The sequence below is a fragment of the Triturus cristatus genome, chromosome 2_2 (genome assembly GCF_964204655.1).
Source record: "Triturus cristatus chromosome 2_2, aTriCri1.1, whole genome shotgun sequence".
Lineage (NCBI taxonomy): Eukaryota > Metazoa > Chordata > Amphibia > Caudata > Salamandridae > Triturus > Triturus cristatus.
The window spans coordinates 1,177,662,433-1,177,682,698 of record NC_140582.1 but is presented as its reverse complement, the minus strand read 5'-3'; the positions used below and the strand labels follow the sequence as shown (position 1 = coordinate 1,177,682,698).

The following is a 20,266-nucleotide window of genomic DNA, read 5'->3' as shown; positions in this document are numbered from 1 at the left end:
ATCGAGCCTTCGTGAACCAACGATGGACCACCCTGATAGGTCCTCTAAGTTGGATGGACTGTAGGTATCTTTGCTCATCAGTATGCTGGTGATATCAATCACCTAAGACCCTGTGTTGAATTGGAAATTCAGTGGTCCAGCACTGCAGTAGGCAAATCCTGCAACAACGGAGTTTCTTCTTATCCAGGAAAAGGTCTGTAAATTCAAGTTGGATGACTGAGTGCTTGTTCTGTCCACTCAGGTGACATCACTTATGCTTCATCCTAGACCCAAGGCTAACATTGGATCCTGGTGTAAAGGCACAGGTGCAGTCAGCTCCCTTTCACCAGTGGAGTTACTTTATTTAGCTGTGGACAGTCGAGTGTTGGTTAAGGGTACGGTTCTCGAGATGCGACTGGACTCTGGTAATGCAGTGCTGCAGTTAAAGGGCTCTTTTACTCCACCCTAGGCAGTGTTGCATGCCTAAACCAAGCGGATGCAATCATATTATGTCCTGTTACTCAGAGCCTGTACTAGCCCTATATCTGAGACCTAATTAAGTTCAAGGTGGCCTTTGGGTTCACCCATGGGTCTACCGAAAAACTGGACATTTCTGGAAGAACATGACACTCCAAAAAAGTATGGAACAGTTGTTTACAGGCATGGCAACAGTGTGAAAACCGTCGCAGACACTTTTGAGATGAGATACATTTCTGTAAAAATGAAAGCACTTTTTTGGGGGATTTCCTGGGTTGATTGTTTTTAACTTTGGGCATTGTTTGGCATTTTATCTATTATTATTCTGTGCTGTGTTGTTTTTTAAAAGATTTACACAGCATCCATTGTTTGTTTTTATTTTATTGCAAGGTGCTTCACTTCTTTTGGATGTATGTGGGCTTTAGAAAACTCTTAACTAAAATAAGCAGCAAAATTAAAAGAGGAATCAATAAATCTGAAATCCACTGCTCACCTCTTTCAGGTCACACCCGCAGCCAACGTTAATCACTGTGCCCCAGTTTTACGACACAGCTGTGATTCCAGGGCTGACTAGTTCCTTTGCAATTTTCGTTGCCACGCTGATATTGCCCCTACAACCCCAACTAATGCCTCCCCTACTAATGCCTAGTGCTTTTACTAGCAGAACTAGACCTGGCTCTAGCAACAGTTACACAGGACTGCTGGCATTGGTACTGGTGCTCTAGTAGTACATGGCAGAGCAGTAATGCTAATTGTAAAATTAGTACTCGCAACTGTACTAGTATTAATACTGGCAGCCGTAGTGGTAGGGGAATTAGTGGAAGTAACAGCTGTCAAGCTTGTAGTAGCACTGGTAGTAGGATCAGTGTGCCGCGGCCATAGTAGTAATACACAGCGAAGAAACAGTAATACTTATTGTAAAATTGGTGCAATTGGTAGTAGCAGCATTTGTAGTAATAGTCAAGTGAGCAGTAGGAATAATTCTGGTAGTAGCATGAGTACAAGTAATAATACTAGCAGTAGTATTGGCGGAACTCCTGGTAATACTATTTTATATCTAAACGTATTCAGAAGAACAGCGCTGCAAATGTTGCAGCCGAACCCGTACAATGGGTGTTTGGCCTTACCAGATATCAAAGCCTATTACAGAGCGGCCCATCTCATTATAATTAATGAATGGAACCACGTTACAAGAGACCACCCCACATACATGTTAGAACGACTTCAATTTCGTGACCACACACAACTGCACTATATCCATGGAGGAAAGGGCAGTAGCCAGCTCTTGCCAGCCACCCAGAGGGTGCTGGAAGCGTGGAAAAGTGCAGAGAAGCAAATGAAATGGGACGTGAAACATACGAGGGAGACCCCTTTGTGGGAGGGAGCGAGACTAGCTGAGATCAGAAAGCTGAGAGGCTTTAGACAGTGGGATCTAATAGGGATCTCCAAAATAGGAGGTGTCATAGAGAAAGGCACTCTGGCACCATTCGCCACACTTCAAGCCATGTATCAGCTCCATGACACTCAAACCCTATGCCTATCTTAGATTACAACATGCCTGGCAAGCGGAGGGGCTAGATGCCGAGACACTGCCGGAATATTCCCCCTTAGAAGGCAGACTCTTGTAGGTGGAGATTCCTGCTAAGGCCATCTTGATGACATACAGAACACTAATTAACAACATGCCCATCAAACTAGGCCTGCTTAGATCTAATGGGAAATCACCACTGGCCCAATGGAAGACACCGACTGGGAAGCCGCCCTTATGCACCCACGTGAAGTGGCAATAAAACGAAGATTACGACTCATTCAATATAAAATCCTGCACAGCACGTACTTTGACAGAGCCAGACTACACAACATGGGGAGAGTAGACACCCTGGGCTGCCTCAGATGCCACACAGAATGCGGTACATTCATACACACCCTATGGGAGTGCAGCCGGATTCAAAAATATTGGATTAAAATATTGAGGGAACTAACAATATATTGTATGCCCAACTCGAGTTGGAAGCCAGGTTCATCCTATTGGGAATCCCTACAGACGTGGACTTGCCACGTCATAAACTCACGTTGGCTAATTTGGGGTTGGTGGTAGCCAAGAGGGACATAGTGCGATACTGGGGTGTCCATCAAATTCCTACACTCAAGGAATGGAGAGCATGCCTAGATCTATATATGGTTGCGGAAAAAATCCCATATAAAGCAAGGGGATGTCCCTGGAAATTCCAAAAGATCTGGGCTTGATGGATAAAATATTATGGTTTAGAAGTGGGAGGGGAAGAGAAGAGTTCGGACTTGATAACGGGAAGATCAGGTAAAGAGCCTTGAAAACTGTGGTCCCTGGCCCATCATCGATAGGTATGGATTATTCAGGTGGGACCCTTGGCACTTGTACATATATGACACTTGAATCTAACCTCATGCTCTCTTTCAGAGAACTCAATACTGTATTTTTTGCCCTACACCAAATGCTATTTCCTGATATCCAACATGTATAGTGTATTCATGATTTCTTTGATTGTATGTCAAAACCACAAAAACTATTCAGAAGACTTAAAAGGATCTTTTGGCTCTGCACATGGTCATGTCTTCAGCTTCAGACAAAAATGCTCATTTCATCAGCAGCGAAGTGCAGAGTTTTGCTCACTGCGCCTTCAAAGATTCGCCTCCAAAATTGCTACACTGACATGGAATTTTGTGGAGGAGTGTAGGTTGAGGCGAGCAGTATTTTTTCACTTCCATCACTAGTTCACTGCTGTGCAAAGTAATATCAATGTAATCCTCTTGTGCTTTGGAAGCTAGTGCGTAGATTGCAGAGTTATCACATTTCTTTAATCCAAATAAGAACCTAGCTGCAGTGTTCTGAATGTGTTATACCCAAAAAGATATAATCCATGATAGACTTTGTCTCCAGTATCACACTAAATGTAATTATGTGCCTTTCAAAGGCTGATTGACACGTCAGGCTGCTGCAGAGATACGTAAGGAACATGAAGTCATACAGAAGTTGGATGGACTGTGACACATTACAATATAATCTCATTTTTCCTGAGTGGAACATGACGGCATTGGCCAAGCAGAGCACAGATGTCCACTGAAATGTTGTTTTCGATCGCTAATGGACAGTGATCAGTCATGACAAACGAAGCCCAATTGAGTCATGTGTTCTGTTAAACAATGCATGCCCTGTGGGACATGTGACTAATACGCCAGGATCTTTCCATGTTTTGCAGGTGTTCTCCAAGATCTTCAGCCACGAGGCACTGGAGAGTTACCTGCCAAAGATTCAGGTGGTGATCCAGGACACCCTACGTATGTGGAGCAGCGATCCGAACCCTATCAACGTCTACTGCGAAGCCCAGAAGCTCACCTTCCGCATGGCCATTCGAGTCCTCCTAGGATTCCGCCTCTCCGACGAGGAGCTTAGCCAGCTCTTTAAGGTCTTCCAACAATTTGTGGAGAACGTCTTCTCCCTACCTGTGGACATGCCATTCAGTGGCTACAGAAGGGTATGTACTGAAAAATTATTTGGTGTAGGAGGGTCTGTGGTGTGGTGTGGTATGTTTGTATGCAGGCATGTTCGATTGTCCCTCATTTAAAGGCAATAACAAATGAATGAAAAGAAAAGGTAAAATAAATGGTGATCTATGAATCAAAGAATACATTTCTCACTGGTAAGCAAGAATCTACTCCAAATTCTTTGTTGCCGCATGAAACCTGCCAGCTGGCCATTGGGCTCTATGGGCCCAGTTTATGAATGTAGCAGCATCTGAAATATTGCACTATGACATGATGTATAATGATTGCATCAGCAGGTCGAATTTAGGATTTCTCTTACTGGATATAATTTGTGGTTTTTGTGGGACAGGGCAAGACTTTGCCTGTTTGCTTCCCCTTTGGAGTTTGTAGCCCGTTTGCACCCTCAGATTGCAACGGTTGCTGTACATTTACTACTTACACCTAAATAGAACTAGCATTTTGTGCTTTTGAGAGTAATGTAAGATAAGAGTGTTGCCTGCTTTCAAATGAGCATCATCTCGAAAGTTGCTCAGTTTCCTTCCCCTTCCCTCACAATACTTGTCCTTTTCCCCCCAAATCGGTGCCCAGTTTTAGGCATGGTATTCACTGATGTGGCTCACAACTCATTTCACTTTAGCCACCAATAAGCCGCCACATACTAATGCATACAGTTGACTGATGATTGTTATTCATTTTGGCTTCTTAGGGAATCAGAGCCCGCGAGACCCTGCAGAAAAGCTTGGAAAAAGCCATCCATGAGAAGTTGCAAAACACTCAGGGCAAGGACTATGCAGATGCCCTGGATATTCTTATCGAGAGCGGCAAGGAACACGGCAAGGAGTTGACCATGCAAGAGCTGAAGGTAATAGTTTCTCCTTGCCTCAGAGCCCTTGATGAACATACTAGCCAAATAGATGAATGTTACCAGACTTACATGTGGCTCTCCAATACTTATACGCTAGAAAAATCAACACCAGCTCTTCTCTCTCTGATTTCTTCTTTATTGTCTCAAAGACTTTTTAAAGACAGGGGCAGCAGGTCGGCGGAAATCAATAATCTAACAGGGTAATTGACTGATCAGATTGGGGCATAATGCCCAGGAGACATCTCCAAAAGAGATTTCAGTCTGGCAGCAGGTTGCATGAATTGAGTCTTTGATTGTTTCCATACAAGCAGTACTTATAAGTATTTAAGAAGAGAGAGCAAGGATACCAGGCTGAATGTATGCCAATCATGTTACCTGGTCGCTCAGGAAGGCTGGTCTGCAAATAAATGATCTTTCTAGAGATAGAGCCCGAGTGGAGTGGAGTGGAAAGGCTTTTCCTTAGTATTTTAAGTGGGTTTCAGAAGCAGTGTATCTATGCTTCATTGATGCATGTTACTAGAGGTTCCGATCTGGAGATACCCACATTAGGGTAACTCAAGGTTGTAGAACTGTTTCGGGAACTACAGGGCCCTTTTGACCAAGTTAACTACCAATTTTATGGTGTGATATCCACTCTTTGGGGATATCTCTGAGCAGATGATTGGTTCATGATAAGAATCTAGATGGGCAGCCCTTACGCTGGCATTTTTTGACGATAATAACCTATTATTTTTTTATTATTGGCTAGGTAGAGTGGGATTTGATGGAAGATTGAATGACTTGTAGGCCGGAGGTCATGAAAGGGTGGACTCTTACCCAGCATTCATTGGTTGTTGCGTACCATGATGCCCAGACATCTTGCAGAATTTTTCTACAGCACAGTTGGATTATCTCTGCTTACAAGAGGGAAGCATTCTAGTGTCCTAGGCACTAATCTCCGAGGGCCTAACAAAGTGATTCTGTCATTTAACATCTGCTCGGTAGATTAAATGCATGTTGGTCGAGCTGCTGGTTCAGGTTGACACACAAGAGGGATGCAGGATCCTTGCTGCAGGAGATATTGTGCAATGTGCAGAGGTTTTAGAATTAAACCTTAACTTCCTCTTGGAGGTAATTGAATTATTGAGGCAGATTTTGCGTATTCATGCTGAAATTTCAGTTTGGGCTCCTGACATTACGCGTTCTCCAGCATGCGTAGGATATTGTATACTAGGTCTTATTCAGTCTTCAAGGAGGACTCTTAGATGAGCTCTTGTCAGCTATACTCTTTGGCTAGTGAGCTTCCACCTACATCCGACCTCTATGGTTCTGTTGCAGTAAACAAAACATAATATATTTAGAAGGCATTTGCCTTGACTACAAAGCTGGGGCATCGGAGTTCCTGTTTGGTGATGTTTCTCATATGAATGGGGTACAAATACAAAGGCTCTATGGATGTGTATAGCAGAAGGACCCCCAGACCATATTTAATGCTGTGCTCCAGATGAATGCAGGATCTTTGCATGTCACTGCAGCCATTTTACCAATGCGCCTGATATGTAGGCATGTAATGAACTGCCATCTCTCATAATCTTCTTGCCAGGATGGTCTGTTGGCAGCAACATTTCGGATTTAAGTGACAATCCAGATGCTGTCTATGGAGGTTATGCCTGGCATTATAAAAACTGGGAGTACACTCCATTATCCAGGAAGGTCTATGGTCTTGCAGGGCTCAACTCTCCTTCATTTACCACCTTGTGGTCTGCAATCTGCGAGGGAGAGCAGAGGTATGTGGAGAGAGAATCATCCACACGCAGTTGCCAATGCCCTCTGTTTCTCATACATACTCTCAAGGAGATCAAAGTGGTGTTATTAACGGCCGTAGTGCTTACAAAAGTACAATACTAGCAAACGCTAACTTTACAGTCACAGCCTGGCATATCATTTTCTGAAGAAGGGCTCCAGAGATGTCATTTCTGTTGTTTCATAAATACCTCTGAACTCACAGCGTTTATCTTGTAAAGTAAACACCTTCTGGGATGTTCTCTTGTGAATACTGTATACCATGTTGACTCTACCTCATTACCAGTGAGGCGGTTTCCATATTTATAAATTGGCAACGCCTATTATTACAGTGACTGCTGGGGATGGATAATGTAAGTCTTGCATTAAAGATGAAAGAAGAAACCGTCAGCCTGTACCTGGGCTGTGATTATGTTGCGCCTCATCCATCACTTTTCAGGTTTCAGCGAGCTCTCTTGAAGCCAGCACAAAGCTTCTCTAAAGACCCTTTGTAGTGGCAACCTCGTTTATGGAGTGAGCAACTCATCCCAAGTTTCTGTACTAGCAGAAATTCCAAAGCTCATGCTCTATGACGCAGATAGCATCTAAAGCTTTCTCACAATCTATGTTTTAGGCAGGGATTCACAATTAAGACCCCCTAAATTCAGGTTTATGCATTGTCCTTAGTGGAGAGGCTTGCAAGAAGAGGAAGGCATTTGAGGACCATGCTCAGTCTTGTTTCGAGGTGTGCTCACAGTAGATGATAAAAAAAACCTCAAAAATAAATACCATTTGACCAACCTAAGAGTGTGTCAGCTCTCGTGATTTCCAACGCACACCACTATTGCATCTGTATGTATACTTGCTTTCGCTGTACCCTTTGTATTGACCTCTGTGGAACTGTACCATGTTGTTGAGTCCATTTAATAAAAAGATTTATAAAAAAAAAAGTGTGTCTGCTCGACGACACTTGAATGCCAGCCTGCGCAAATGCCGCAAAAGTGTGCTATTTAATGGAGTCTGCCTTCTACAAACCACACAAGCAAGATCCATTGAAACAGAACACAGGGATGTACCTGTTGATGCACATGATGCCAACTAGACCGCTAACTAACATCACCGCTAACTAACTTCAAGTGGGGTTGGGGATTGGTCATTCTTGTCTTTAATTAATGTCCATTCAGTACTGAGCAGCCATCGGTAATCGATTGGTAATCGATTGGTGTGGATAGCTGAGAACGGAAAACTTGACACCCGCTGCCATAACTTCTGCTGCCAGTTCTGCAGATTTGTATAGAGTATATTAACAGATTTAATTCAAGCAGCAATCTTAACGTTTCATGTTTAAAGTTCTAAGATATTTCCATACTGTTAGAAGTCGAATCACTTGTGTGTTTTACTGGAGACTTTCATTTTTTTTTCACCAGTAAAACACACAAGTGCCAAAAATGACAAAAAATTAAGGTCACCAGTTAGGAGAAGTGCCAAGAGGAATTAACCAATCCTCTTTTCAAATTTGAAAGCAACATGGTCGAGGCAGCACCCAATAAAATTGAAAGGGATATCAGTAGGAAGTGAAATTATATATTATCAACGCACTGCAATAAATTTCAAAGAATTCTAGTAAGTCTTTAACTTCCTGGTTCCAACTTTCAGGAATCTTTCTACCTTTAAAAATGCTCATAAAGGGTGTAAGCATTGCCAGTAAGTACAGAAATGTTATCGTTGTTCTTGCAATATTGTATATAAGTAGCATAAAACTGTATGGCGCAAATGCCGTTATGCTTGTGGTGGTTATTGGTCTTTATTTGCTGCTGGGTTTTTAAGAGTAGGGTTTTTTAGCGAGAGTCGAGTTAGTTGCGGTGGCCCTCAATTCTGGATGTCGCAACATGTCTCAAAGGATTGTTGGGAGGGCAGAGTCCAAAAATAAGCAACTACAAATGGTCTAGGGGGTAACCTATTGACTGTACGATGACATTTTAGGTCATGCCATGGCATTCCTACTTGACCCAGCATTATTAGCCTGGCAAGTCACTTGATTTCCTCTTTTCACTTCCCTTATTTGCCTCAGACCCAGTCACACATCTTCACAGCTGTGCACACTTCTTTTAAGCGCTATATATTTCATAGACTTTCAGTACTCATAAAGTTTCTGAAACCTTACCTTTTTTTGTGCATCCTCTTCTCACGTCTTCGTTTTCTTCTCTCCTGCCTTTTAGGATGGTACCCTGGAGATGATTTTTGCTGCCTATGCTACAACAGCCAGCACCAGTACCTCCCTCATTATGCAGTTCCTGAAGCACCCGCCCGTCCTGGAGAAGTTGCGGGAGGAGCTCAGGGGCAACGGTATCCTGCACAACGGCTGCATCTGTGATGGGGCATTTCGGGTGGATACCATCAGCAGCCTTCACTACCTGGACTGTGTGATCAAGGAAGTTCTGCGTCTCTTCAGCCCAGTGTCTGGAGGCTACAGAACGGTTCTGCAGACCTTCGAGCTAGATGTGAGTGCCCACAACAATGAAGAGCTCCCTTTGGGTCTCTTCAAGCTCATTATGCATTAAAAGGGGCTATCCGGCCAATAAAGACTCCATAGGTCTTGACACACTTGCTTCACCAAACTGGTGGACATTCTAGAATTTTTATCACAGTGGCTCTCCAAAACCACTTATGCATCATCAAACACAGGGACATTCTGAAACTGATTCTTGCAGCTTACTTTTTAGTATAGGGTATTGCGTGTGTTATTATTTTTACAAGCAGAACCCTATAATTCTATATTGAAATCCTAACCCAATGAAGTGGTCAAGCATCTCTTTTCAGTATTGTAGTTTTCTATTTATGTGTTTTGTGAAGATATCAGATTGTGAACTTAGCGACAGAGTAATGGAGTTCTTGACTAGACTGTGGTATTTAAAGGAAAGACTAACAAGGGTGGAGGGAGGTATTGTCTCTAAAGTGCTGTTGGTCCCTTTTGGATAGGTAATTAGTTGCAGAGATTTCATGAACAAGGTCTACACACAGACATGCCTGTGCATTGGCAACTTGGATGCTGCCATTATCTTCTTCATACTTTAGAACTTGGTAGTCAAAGGAAACCAGTCTCAAACAGTGAAAAGGGTGAGATTGGCAGGTTAAGTGCTACTGTGTAAAAAATATGCCCCAGTGGGTACTTCTGCTGTGGAAACAAAAAAGTCAAGTTCAGCTTCTCAATTTTCTACTGTTTTTTGATCTAATTCTGAGTGGTGAACTCAAGAAGGCTTCTCTCCTCAGTACAGCACTGTTGATCACAAGTATTTTTTGTGAACAGATCAGCCTGGCAGGGAACGACACCCAATGGAATAAGTGAATTAGATCACATGGCACCCATTAAGGAGGAAGGGAATGCAGGCAGCTGATTTCTTTTCAAATTCTTCTATTTATTTGTTTTATTTACATCTTTTATAAAGGTAACATACAGCTGTAAAAGTTTTTATTGGCGCTTTGAAGGTCAGGGATCTGGTACCAAAAAGACTGCAATAAGGTCGCACTATTACTAAGTTTTGGAAAAGATCCAGGTTTTTAGGTCTCGGCTGCGAAAGGCTGCGCTTGCGCAGTCTCGCTCCGAGATTTAATGAGTTTGAGTGACTTTGAGAAGAGGGGCTTGCACCCGCCCCTCTTCTCTCCTGTTCTCCATTGGCTGGCCTCTTAAATGCTGGCCAGCCACTGGAGAAGAGGTCCAGTCACTCCGTTGAAGCCCCGTCCTTTTCGGATCGGGGGACGTGTTTTTTGCGAGAAGTCTCAGGGAGGAGACAACAGCAAAACACGCCCCCGAATCCGAAAAGGACGTGGCGTTTCTCCGAGGCATTTTCTTCTCAGCCTCGGAGAAAGGCAGTGGTGTGATCGTCCGCTCCCCCTGCGTACAGCTGCTGCCCTGGTCTCCTCACCCTGTCCTCTGCGGAGCTTATTGTTTACTTTTTTTCCCTGCAACTAGTTCTAGAGCGTAAGCTAAAGAGTCAGTAGCAGAACTCTGAGAGGAAGTAAACAACTAAATGGTGTCCTGTTTTTATGATGCTTCGCGCGGCGCGTCAAACGTCAGGCTCCGAGTGATTCGTTGACAGGTATTAATAAGCTAATTGGGTTGGATGCGGGTAATCCATTCGCACAGCTGCGACGTGCCAGTCATTCGTGCCGCCATTTTGGAAGAGGGTACTGATTTTGTGGGAGTGGCAAGAAAGCACCCAAAGTAGTGTACATGCCTTCCTAATGCTGCGTCCAACCCTCTGTAGAGCGTGCGTGGATTGTTATCTGTATCAAAAACTTGGTTGAAATGTTTCTACAGATAAGGCTACCGTGTTTCTTGGCACCCTTCATAATAGCAAGGCCGCCAGAGACACGACGAGATATTGTCTTTCGTTTGTTTTGCCCATGCTACCACCAGTGGCATATACTGTCCTTTAAAAGTTGTTTCACGTGATACTTTTAATCGAATAATGTAGTAGCATTTTGGTTTTAATTACTAAGTGAGTGGTCCTTCTTCTCTGCCCACTGCGGCTCACAGTCCCTCGCCTATCGTTACTAAGTTGGTAGTCCTTCCTTGATGGCTCTGAGTCCCGGCATGTAGTGTACCGAAGAGAGCGGAGAATGCACTTTTCAGCCCTGGTCCGGAGAGCTCTCTGGGTTCAGGAGCCGATCTGTAGGTGCATCACCAGCAGGGTGCGTGTGCTTAAATTTTCTATGCTTCTGGCGGTCTGGTTTTCAATTGCCTACACTGTATGACATTTCCACCTTTGCAATTTTTCAGAGTCTGACATTTAAGTACTTTAGAGGTGACACTTGGTGAGTTACATCGCAGTTATGTCGCATGAACAAATTACAGAAAGTAATGTTTTTGTGTAATTTAATGTTCCAGAAATTCAACAGCAGTAACCACTCATCGAGATAGATGTTTTGTATAAGGAAACCTCAACTACATTTTTAGGTCGAGGCTAGGCAGCTATGAACATTGTCCATTTACCGATCTTCTGCGGAGGCCCTGTAGTGCATGGTTGCCCTGTGAATGACATGCCTGCACTGTAGGTATTAACTTCCTGGCAATGGTAAGTGAAGCAGTGTATGATGTCAGGTTGTTCAATGCTTGAAAACATTTAGGCAGGTTTCACATGGGGTGCTACGTAGGAGACTGGCTGAGCTGATGTTGCTGGTGGGTTGTGTATTGATGAGAAATCCACCAATGGGATATTTGTCCCTGTATTTCGTTAATAAATTAAGTCAATGCATTTGACAATGTGTGAACAGTGCTCTTTACAGTCAGATTGCGTTGCCTATGCCGGATGCCTCTATTTTCATCCCATGCATACTGAGTCTTTAGAACACGCTGATCAGCTGTTGAATTTGGCTGTCTTATACTACTTATATAGAAGGGCAATTCACATGACAGCTCCAGAAAAGTATGACTGACTTGATTATCACTAGGGCTACTCACTTTTATCTGTTCATACATTGATGAACTATCCTACTTTATGACCTGGCATTGTTAAAGTTAGAGCTATAGGCATTGCTCATGACATTATTTTTGTTTATGTTTTTGTTTTTAAAACATGTAGAGAAACGGCATTGTTATTTACAATGTCAATAGCTTAATCAGTGTGTGTGTAGGTGGCTCTGTGTGTGGGTGCAAATGCAATAGGTCTCGCATTTGAGAGTGATTAAGCTATTGACATTGTAAATAACAATGCCGTTTCTTTAAATGTTTTAAAAACAAAAACATAAACAAAAATAATGTCATGAGCAATGCCAATAGCTCTAACTTTACCAATGCCGAGACCATTGCATTGTAAATGCTTGTTGGATAATTCCGAAGGGGAGCAACTCTGATATTGAACTGATCAGGAGGAACAGGATTCAGTTAGAGCGACCAGAAGCGAAAAAACATGCCATCAAACTTCCTTTTTTTCAAATTCAGAAATTTTAAGCAAAGCGTTTGTACCTGATGGATATGTCCTAGAGGGATTATAACTTAGACGGTCGTTTCTGAAGGAAGAGTGGCATTAACGTACGTGTACACACTTTGATGTATAATACCATTGCCTCTGAAAACAGATAGAGGTGGTCTGCAACCGCTGAAAATGATGGCTTTTCTGATGGTCACTAATCTTATTTTATTTAATACCACCTTCTCCGGTGTCAGGCTGCCGCCTCTGCATTAATAAACTAGGAGACAATGGGAACCGGCATAAGCAAGACGGAGCAGCCGTGTCGTGAGGATTTCTGGGACTGGGACTTGTATTGCTGGTTCATTTTCACCGAACTAAAGGTGTCCTGGATAGACCAAAATTAAACCTGTATGGAACTGCCAGGAATGAGCCAGCCTATTGATGAGCAACACAGACATGTGCAAGAGCCATGTCAAACACACCTGCGTCAAGAAATGTGAGCTGGTAATGCATCTTGCCAGATCTGCAGAAGCTAAAATACTTGTAATATGCTTAATACTGGAGGCAAGTCTGCGTGCTCTCGGCTTTGACTCAAGGGATCCGAGTCCTATGAAGAACGTGGTCTGTTTGCAATTATGCTTTTGGTATGAAATGAGGAAGACTGGACTAGAAGTCAGGCCCTCGGAGCTCGCGCCATTATGGACAGTGGCTTGTCAATGAGAATAAAACGGAGGTCGAGGGCCCAGCTTTGCTGTAGACTTTTATGGAGTTCTATGAAAAGTTCCACAAAGGCAAGCACTTGGCTAAGTTTATCCCTGAGGGACATCCAACTGAAAAACATGACTCTTCCTACAGTGTTTGCCATGTAGGTGTCTTTGTTTAGCTGTAAAAATGGCTTTGGCTCTGCAGAGGGTACACTTTGCAGAAAACAGTGGTGCGCCTTCTCAAAGCCGCTGTGCGCAGAGAAGCTACACACTGCCCTACACCTTTGGCAACACGGAGTTTTGATCCCAATATGCACATGGCATGAACCACACTCCATGGATGTGCTTGGCATGGTAGGGGTCTAGTACAAAAATGATCTCATTATCCAGAGAAAAGCTTTCTGCCGGGAAGTAAAAAACTCTTCGCAAACTAAGCTATGGCCAAAAATCAGAAATTTAACAAAACTTTTTGATGAGAAAGACAAACTTTCTCCAGGAAAGGTCTTAGAATCCCATGTCTGCACGCCTCAGAAATAACTTAGATACAGCTTTGGCAGTCACTCCTGCATCAGTGCTTGGAGCCAACGAATGGGATGGTTCCAAGCAGTATAGAAATAGAGGACGTGACCTAGCTAGACACATCTGCTAATGATTTCCAAGTAAAGAATATCTGAAACAAGAACTAGATACAAAAATAGAAATATTCTATGAATACTTGAAGAATGAGAAAGAATCGCTGGTAATCTTAGCAGATGCGGAGAACAAAATATGTGATGGGACTTCAGTTAAGAGTGCTAAATCGCTACAGTTAAGAGCGCTAAATCGCGGTGACTCCCTCGGGCCATCAATCCATGCAGTGCTTAATTTGTAAAAGAATAAGCGCCGGGCCCACAGTTTTGCTCAGAAGACTGCGGCCAGCAACACCAATGGTCGGTGTGGCGAGTATTAAGACTGTGTAGTCTTTATTCCATCTCATGCCTCTTTTATCCGCCACCAAAAACTCCCTGCCCCATTTATCTCACTCTTGCAGTTTATTTCCTGCTTTCTCTCGTAGAAACAGTTTTTCTTTCTCTTCCTCCTTTTTTTCTCTCACTTGCTGTGAACCAAAAAGATTGTTGAATTAAATAAAGTGCCTGTCCCCACCAGCTCAAATTAAGCACAGAGTACATGCTGCTTTTCGGTTATATCTAAGTTAGGACCTAAAGTCCTGAGGTCAGTGCCATTAATTACACTGCTGCCTTTTCAATCCCTGCTTCCCAGCCATCCTCTCTTTGTATCACACACACTCGGCCTTTCTTATCCCCCTTTCTGTTTTTTAGGAGTCAATGTTCTGTCCGAGTATTTTTATTATAAATTTGGATGCACCACTAAACGTTCATTGGAAAATAATCTTCTGTGGAATGAGGTCCTGAAGTCAAATGGTGGCCCATCAAGAGCCAAGCTAAAATAACTTTGGCTAATTGACATCTCAGCGCGGAGTTCCCAAAACCTAATGATGTGGCTAAAGCAAGCATACTTGGCTGCCTGTAAATTGGCGAGAAACCTTCTTTTGTATTCCCACATGCCTCCTCAAGTTCATCCAACTCCAGAAGTGGGATCCAAAGTCCATTCCAGCGACAGAGATCCAGCCAGGACGTCAAGGCTGCCATCTTGGCGGGGGAGCTGGACGAGCAGAGGTTTGGCCCCATGCACCTCAGTGTCGGCAGTCGAGTTAGGGTGGGAGGGGGTTCTGAGGCTTGGCAGTATGCAGCGGTTTTGTGCAGCTTCTGATTTTTATCCCTGTCGTCTGTTGATTGCTGGCAGCAGTGAAAACAGAGACTCACTCGTGAGTCAGCCCCTCCGTGCGGTGGCCCTTAATGAGGTCCTGTTAAGAAAAATCTGTGTGTCTGCCTTGCTATCTTTCCGTCTATCATAGCTCAGTAACTAAACTACACAAAAATGCCTTATAAAACTTAATTTAAAGGGAGGTTATTGTTTTGAATTTAAAACCTGCAAAGCACTGGCTTCCCCGGATATGGATAGGTACGCAACCATAAGTAATTTCCCTCCTTATGCGCTACTCCTCATCTGAAACATGGTATCGTAATTAATATCAATTATCAATTTAATTGTTGATGTCATCATGTATGACTTCAGTAATGGCATTGTCTATGACATCACAGACGTCTATGACATCACAGAAGCTGGAACTGCTCATGTGACATCACAGAAGCTGCAAACACATGTGCTATTACTAAAATGTATGTCAGTTTTCACAGCATGGTTCATAAACCAGAGCATGTCCAATAGGAGAAAACAATCTCAGTCGCTCAGATTTAAATTTTACATTCGAATGTCATTACTAGTTGATAAAGTCAATTGATAAGACAGCCCTAAAAAAACTTACATTTGGCCTCTTACATTTTTTCAAAAAATGTTTAGCATATGTAAATCAAATCAACCCCAAAAATTAAGGTGGATCAACTTCGGTCTTCTGGTGAAATTTCAGTGTAAACCCAGCCAGAGATTTTTGCTGTGTGCTAGAGAAAACATGTCTAGGGGAGTTTGGATAGAGTATTCAATTTTTTAGATCCCAATATATGTGAAGAATCTGCAAGAAATGTTCCTGAATTAATTTAAGATGCATAATAATTTTTGGAAGTTGTTTAAAGATTCATCGATCTGGACCAAAGTGATTAGAGATCCAAAAAGTGCTCTCTTTCTCGCAGTGAAGTTTTGAGCTAACTATTTATAGTATCAAAATTGCTATCTCTGTTAGACCAATCATCTAGACCTTCATCAATTCATTCATTCTATCCTCCCTACTTTCTTACTTGCATCTTTCTCAAAAACTAACGCTGTGGCTGCTTTCCGATTTGAACTGAGTGTCCGATATTTCTGGCATTTTAGTTATTATTATCAAGGGCACACATTTATTTGTTTTATTTATATCTTTTATAAAGGGAACATACAGCTGTAAAAGTTTTTCTTGGCGCTTTGATGGTGAGGGATCTGGTACCCAAAAGACTGCAGTACGGTCGCACTATCACTATGCTTTGGAAAAGATCCAGGTTCTTAGATAATACAGAAGGAGAGCAACTCTGATATTGAACTGATAAGGAGGAACAGTATTCAGTTAGAGCGACCAGAAGCGAAAAGACCATGACAAAAAAAAAATCTGTTTTCAAATGTACACTTTTTCAAGTCCAGAACTTCATTTTGTTGTTACTAATATATGTGGTAGTTGTTCGGGGGGGGGGGGTGGACACGTAAATCCATTAAATCTGAGATTACAGGTTGTTCTAGATTGGGTTTATACTTCACTAAGATGTCCAGAAGAAAGTAAGCAACCTTGAGCTACCTGCAGTAGGCACTGGCAATCAAAGTATGGGTTTCAAAATCATCCTGTGTTGTGACAAAAACAAGGACCTATTGATGTAGTTGTGCACGCTCTGACTAAAAATGTCTTGTTTCTACTTTGCAGGGGTTCCAGATCCCTAAGGGATGGAGTGTACTATACAGTATACGCGACACCCATGACACTGCTCCGGTTTTCAAGGATGTGGACGTTTTTGACCCAGACCGATTTGGCATAGACCGCACTGAAGACAAGGATGGCAGGTTCCACTACCTTCCGTTTGGTGGTGGCATTCGGTCCTGTCTTGGAAAAAACCTAGCCAAGCTTTTCCTTAAGGCCTTAGCCATTGAACTGGCCAGCACCAGCCGATTTGAGCTGGCTACACGGACCTTTCCACGTGTTATGCCTGTGCCCGTGGTCCATCCTGTTGATGGACTCAAGGTCAAATTCTTTGGACTGGATTCCAACCAGAACGAAATCATAACTGAAACAGAAACCATGTTGGGCGCCACTGTGTAACCACCAACTCAAGGATCCGTTCTTTCCTACTCTTGCCAGGAGATAATAATGCAAAGTAAAAATACAAACCAAGTACAGAAACCAACAGAGAAACAAAACCACAGCTTCACCAGAACAGCTTCTAAAGAACAATATCACAGCAAAATATTCTTTAATGTCTAAAGGTTTTACAAAGCTGCCAAAAATGTTGTGGAAACAAGTGATTTCTGTGCATAAACAAAATGCTAAATTATCTTTGTTCAGTTCTATCCAAAATGGACTCTGGATTGGCAGCCATCTGCTCCACATGAACGAACAGAAAGTCATCCAGAGTGGACTGAGCAATACAGTTGTAGGCTGGAAGGTGGACTACTCAGGCCTCTAAGCTGAATGTTGTGGTCCCGGCTCTTTAACATAACCCTCCCTTATTACAGTGTTAACAAATGATATTGGACAGTGCTTGTTATTAGACCGAACATGAAATGTCATCCTCGCTGCTTGGATTCCCCCTGATTTGTACAAGCTGACATGGTTGGAGCAGACCGACTTTTTCATGCAAAAGGGTTGGACCTATGTTTGTGATGGGAAATGTTTCCCTTGCCACATAGTAGGGCCAGTCACGTGTTGCAGTACACATGGACAATCCCAAGTTGTCAAACAGTAGGGTCATAACCAACTTACAATTCATAGGGACAGTTCAAACATGCTATGAACTGGTATTACTCATAACGTGCCAAGCAACAGATGTTGTCTCAACCTGCCATAGTTTATGGTAACCCCAACTTTCATACAGCAGGTTCACAAATAACTTGCAACTCACATTACGAATATTGGGTTGCCACAACCTATCATGCAATAGAAGATGCTGCGACTTTTCAGGTCACAGGGGCAAGCTCAAACTGTCATACAGTAGGATGTAGCTCATTCCTCTTGATTTCTTGTCATGCGATAGGGAGAGATCCACATTTTCCTTGAGTATGGTAAGAACCAATTTGACATTGTAAAGGGCCATTCCCATCTCGTAATGAAATGGAGACATTTCGAGCTCATTATGCGGTAGGGCAGATGCTGACATGTCTTATTTTTATGCGACTAGTTTTGATTTGTTTTAGGGTTGGGCTAGATCAATTTAAGCTAAACTGCTCTTTATTACAGTTTTCAGAAAACTGGTTAATGATGGATATATTGTTACATTTCTAGCTATGTCACAACTAACCATGCAGCCACCTTGTCTGATATAGATGACGAATGATACTACAAACTAATAAGGGCGCTCCTTGGAACTACCTTCATGAGAAGAAGAAAACAGGTGGGGGTTAATAATGTTACACAAGTCTTGAGTTTGTAACGGTATAGGTTACATAGGCTGCTGTAAAAATCGGTTGTGACCTTTTGTTCAGGGTTCTTTCATCTCTGTGATGCTTGACTGCCGTGTGCTAGGTCATTTAGGACGCTTAGGACTTGGGATGCATCTTTCTGCTATTTCGAACTACACAATTCTATGTACTTCTTTCTACACTGATCCATATAGTATCACTAGTGTCCAACAAATTATTTATTTCTGTATTGATTAGCACTTCAAAATGGCCACTAAGACCTGGGCAATGCACTTCGACCTTTTCATGTAGATAGTCTTTGTCCTACAGATGGTTCATTACTGGTAGTGAATAGAGGGCGTACTAGCCTTGTTCTCCTGGAGCACCACATCAGTCAAATAAAAACGTAAGTAAAATGTAATGCTGCTTTTTTACCAAAAGGTTTTAGTCAGATGTCACATGCCTGGCAACAGTTCCTATAATATGGAGAAAAGGCTGAAATCCTTAGAACCCTCGCTGTATCCAGATCTGCAGAGGGCGGTGATCGTCCTAGGCAGCGGAATATTTGAAAGTCTTCTTCTGAATTATTAAATGTGAAAGGGTAGCAGCTCTTGGTCAGACCCTCACTGCCAGAGCAGGGTTCCTTGTAGAGGTCAGGGTCTCACACTCGGGCTGAGATTCTGTGTTCATGGAATGATAAAAGCTAATCTCATTCCCAAATCAGAGCAGGAGTTGGAACACAATACTACAGTTTTCTGGTACCAGCTATGTTTTTGCAGATCCTGACACTGCAGAGAATTGATTCTTACAGTAGGCTAATAGAAGGCTCTGCAGTACAAAGCTTAGTTCCATTTAACTTCCTTTCTCATGCCTTGTGAGTTTGGGTGTCTTTCATCCCACTGGCTGATTTTATGGTTCCATACACAGAGCTTACAGTGGACAGTCGCCACAACACCACAAATCAGGGTTTGCTGCACCGAAATTGGGCTCAGCACTATTATCTTTTACTCTTCAGTGAAGGTAGCCATACAGGTTTCCTCGGATTATGTTACATGAAGTGAGTGAAAATGGTTTGCAGCATGAGCAGAGCAATTGGGAAGCATAATCCAAAAATCTAGTTTTACTGTTGTATACACCATTATTATTTTAAGTTCAGGTATGCTGTCTGACTGTACAGTATAGTAGCAGCTGCTGTGAAATCAGTGCTAGTAGTTTAGCAACACTGTCCAACAGTGCAGGTACTGCCTTATGTGCGTACAAGTGCAGGCAGCCTTGCTGAGAAGTGCAGGCACTGTCCTAGTCAAAGTACAGCAGCCCTTCCTAGAAGTGCAGGTACTGGACCATTGAAGGTCTTGTTGAAAAATGAAGGCACGGTCCTATTCAAAGTACAGCAGCCCTGCCGAGAAGTGCAGGCCCTGCCCTATTCAAATACATAAGCCCTGCTGAGACTTGTAGGCACAGTCCTATTCAAATACAGCAGCCCTGCTGAGAAGTTCATTGTAACAACTCGTAAAAGGCATGTCCAAATGATTCTGTGTCACTCCCAAGCCAATGTTAATTATTGTATTTGAAATATCAGTACATGTTGTTAGGCCAACTAAACACCTTCAGGCTTTGTTTGTGCCAATATAAAACTTTGAACATAAAATAAAGTGCTGGTACTGTCCCATTTAATGTAATGTAGCCCAGCTGAGAAATGCAGTCGCTGCCCAATCACATAGATCAACACTATTGAGAAGTGATGCTACTAGTATCGGATGAGCGCACACAGCCTTGCTGAGAAATGCAATTACTGCCTTGTGTGTACTAAGACAGCTTTGTCATGATGCACTGGAACTTTCCAGTGGAAATGCGTTAAGTGCTAGTATTCAGAGCATGAAGTGCGACCTAGAGCA

The 20,266-nt window shown here is 42.8% G+C and overlaps 1 protein-coding gene across 1 annotated transcript in view; it reads left to right on the top strand.

Moving 5' to 3' along the window:
* The window catches only part of CYP26B1 (cytochrome P450 family 26 subfamily B member 1), a 91,797-nt gene extending 71,879 nt beyond the window's left edge, over nt 1–19,918 (top strand). Inside the window, exons 3-6 of the mRNA XM_085642754.1 lie at nt 3,693–3,968; nt 4,685–4,840; nt 8,824–9,105; nt 16,684–19,918. Of these exons, the coding sequence (XP_085498880.1) occupies nt 3,693–3,968; nt 4,685–4,840; nt 8,824–9,105; nt 16,684–17,076 (1,107 nt within the window). The 3' untranslated portion in view covers nt 17,077–19,918. The remainder of the gene's footprint in view (nt 1–3,692; nt 3,969–4,684; nt 4,841–8,823; nt 9,106–16,683) is intronic.
* The last annotated feature ends 348 nt before the right edge of the window (nt 19,919–20,266 follow it).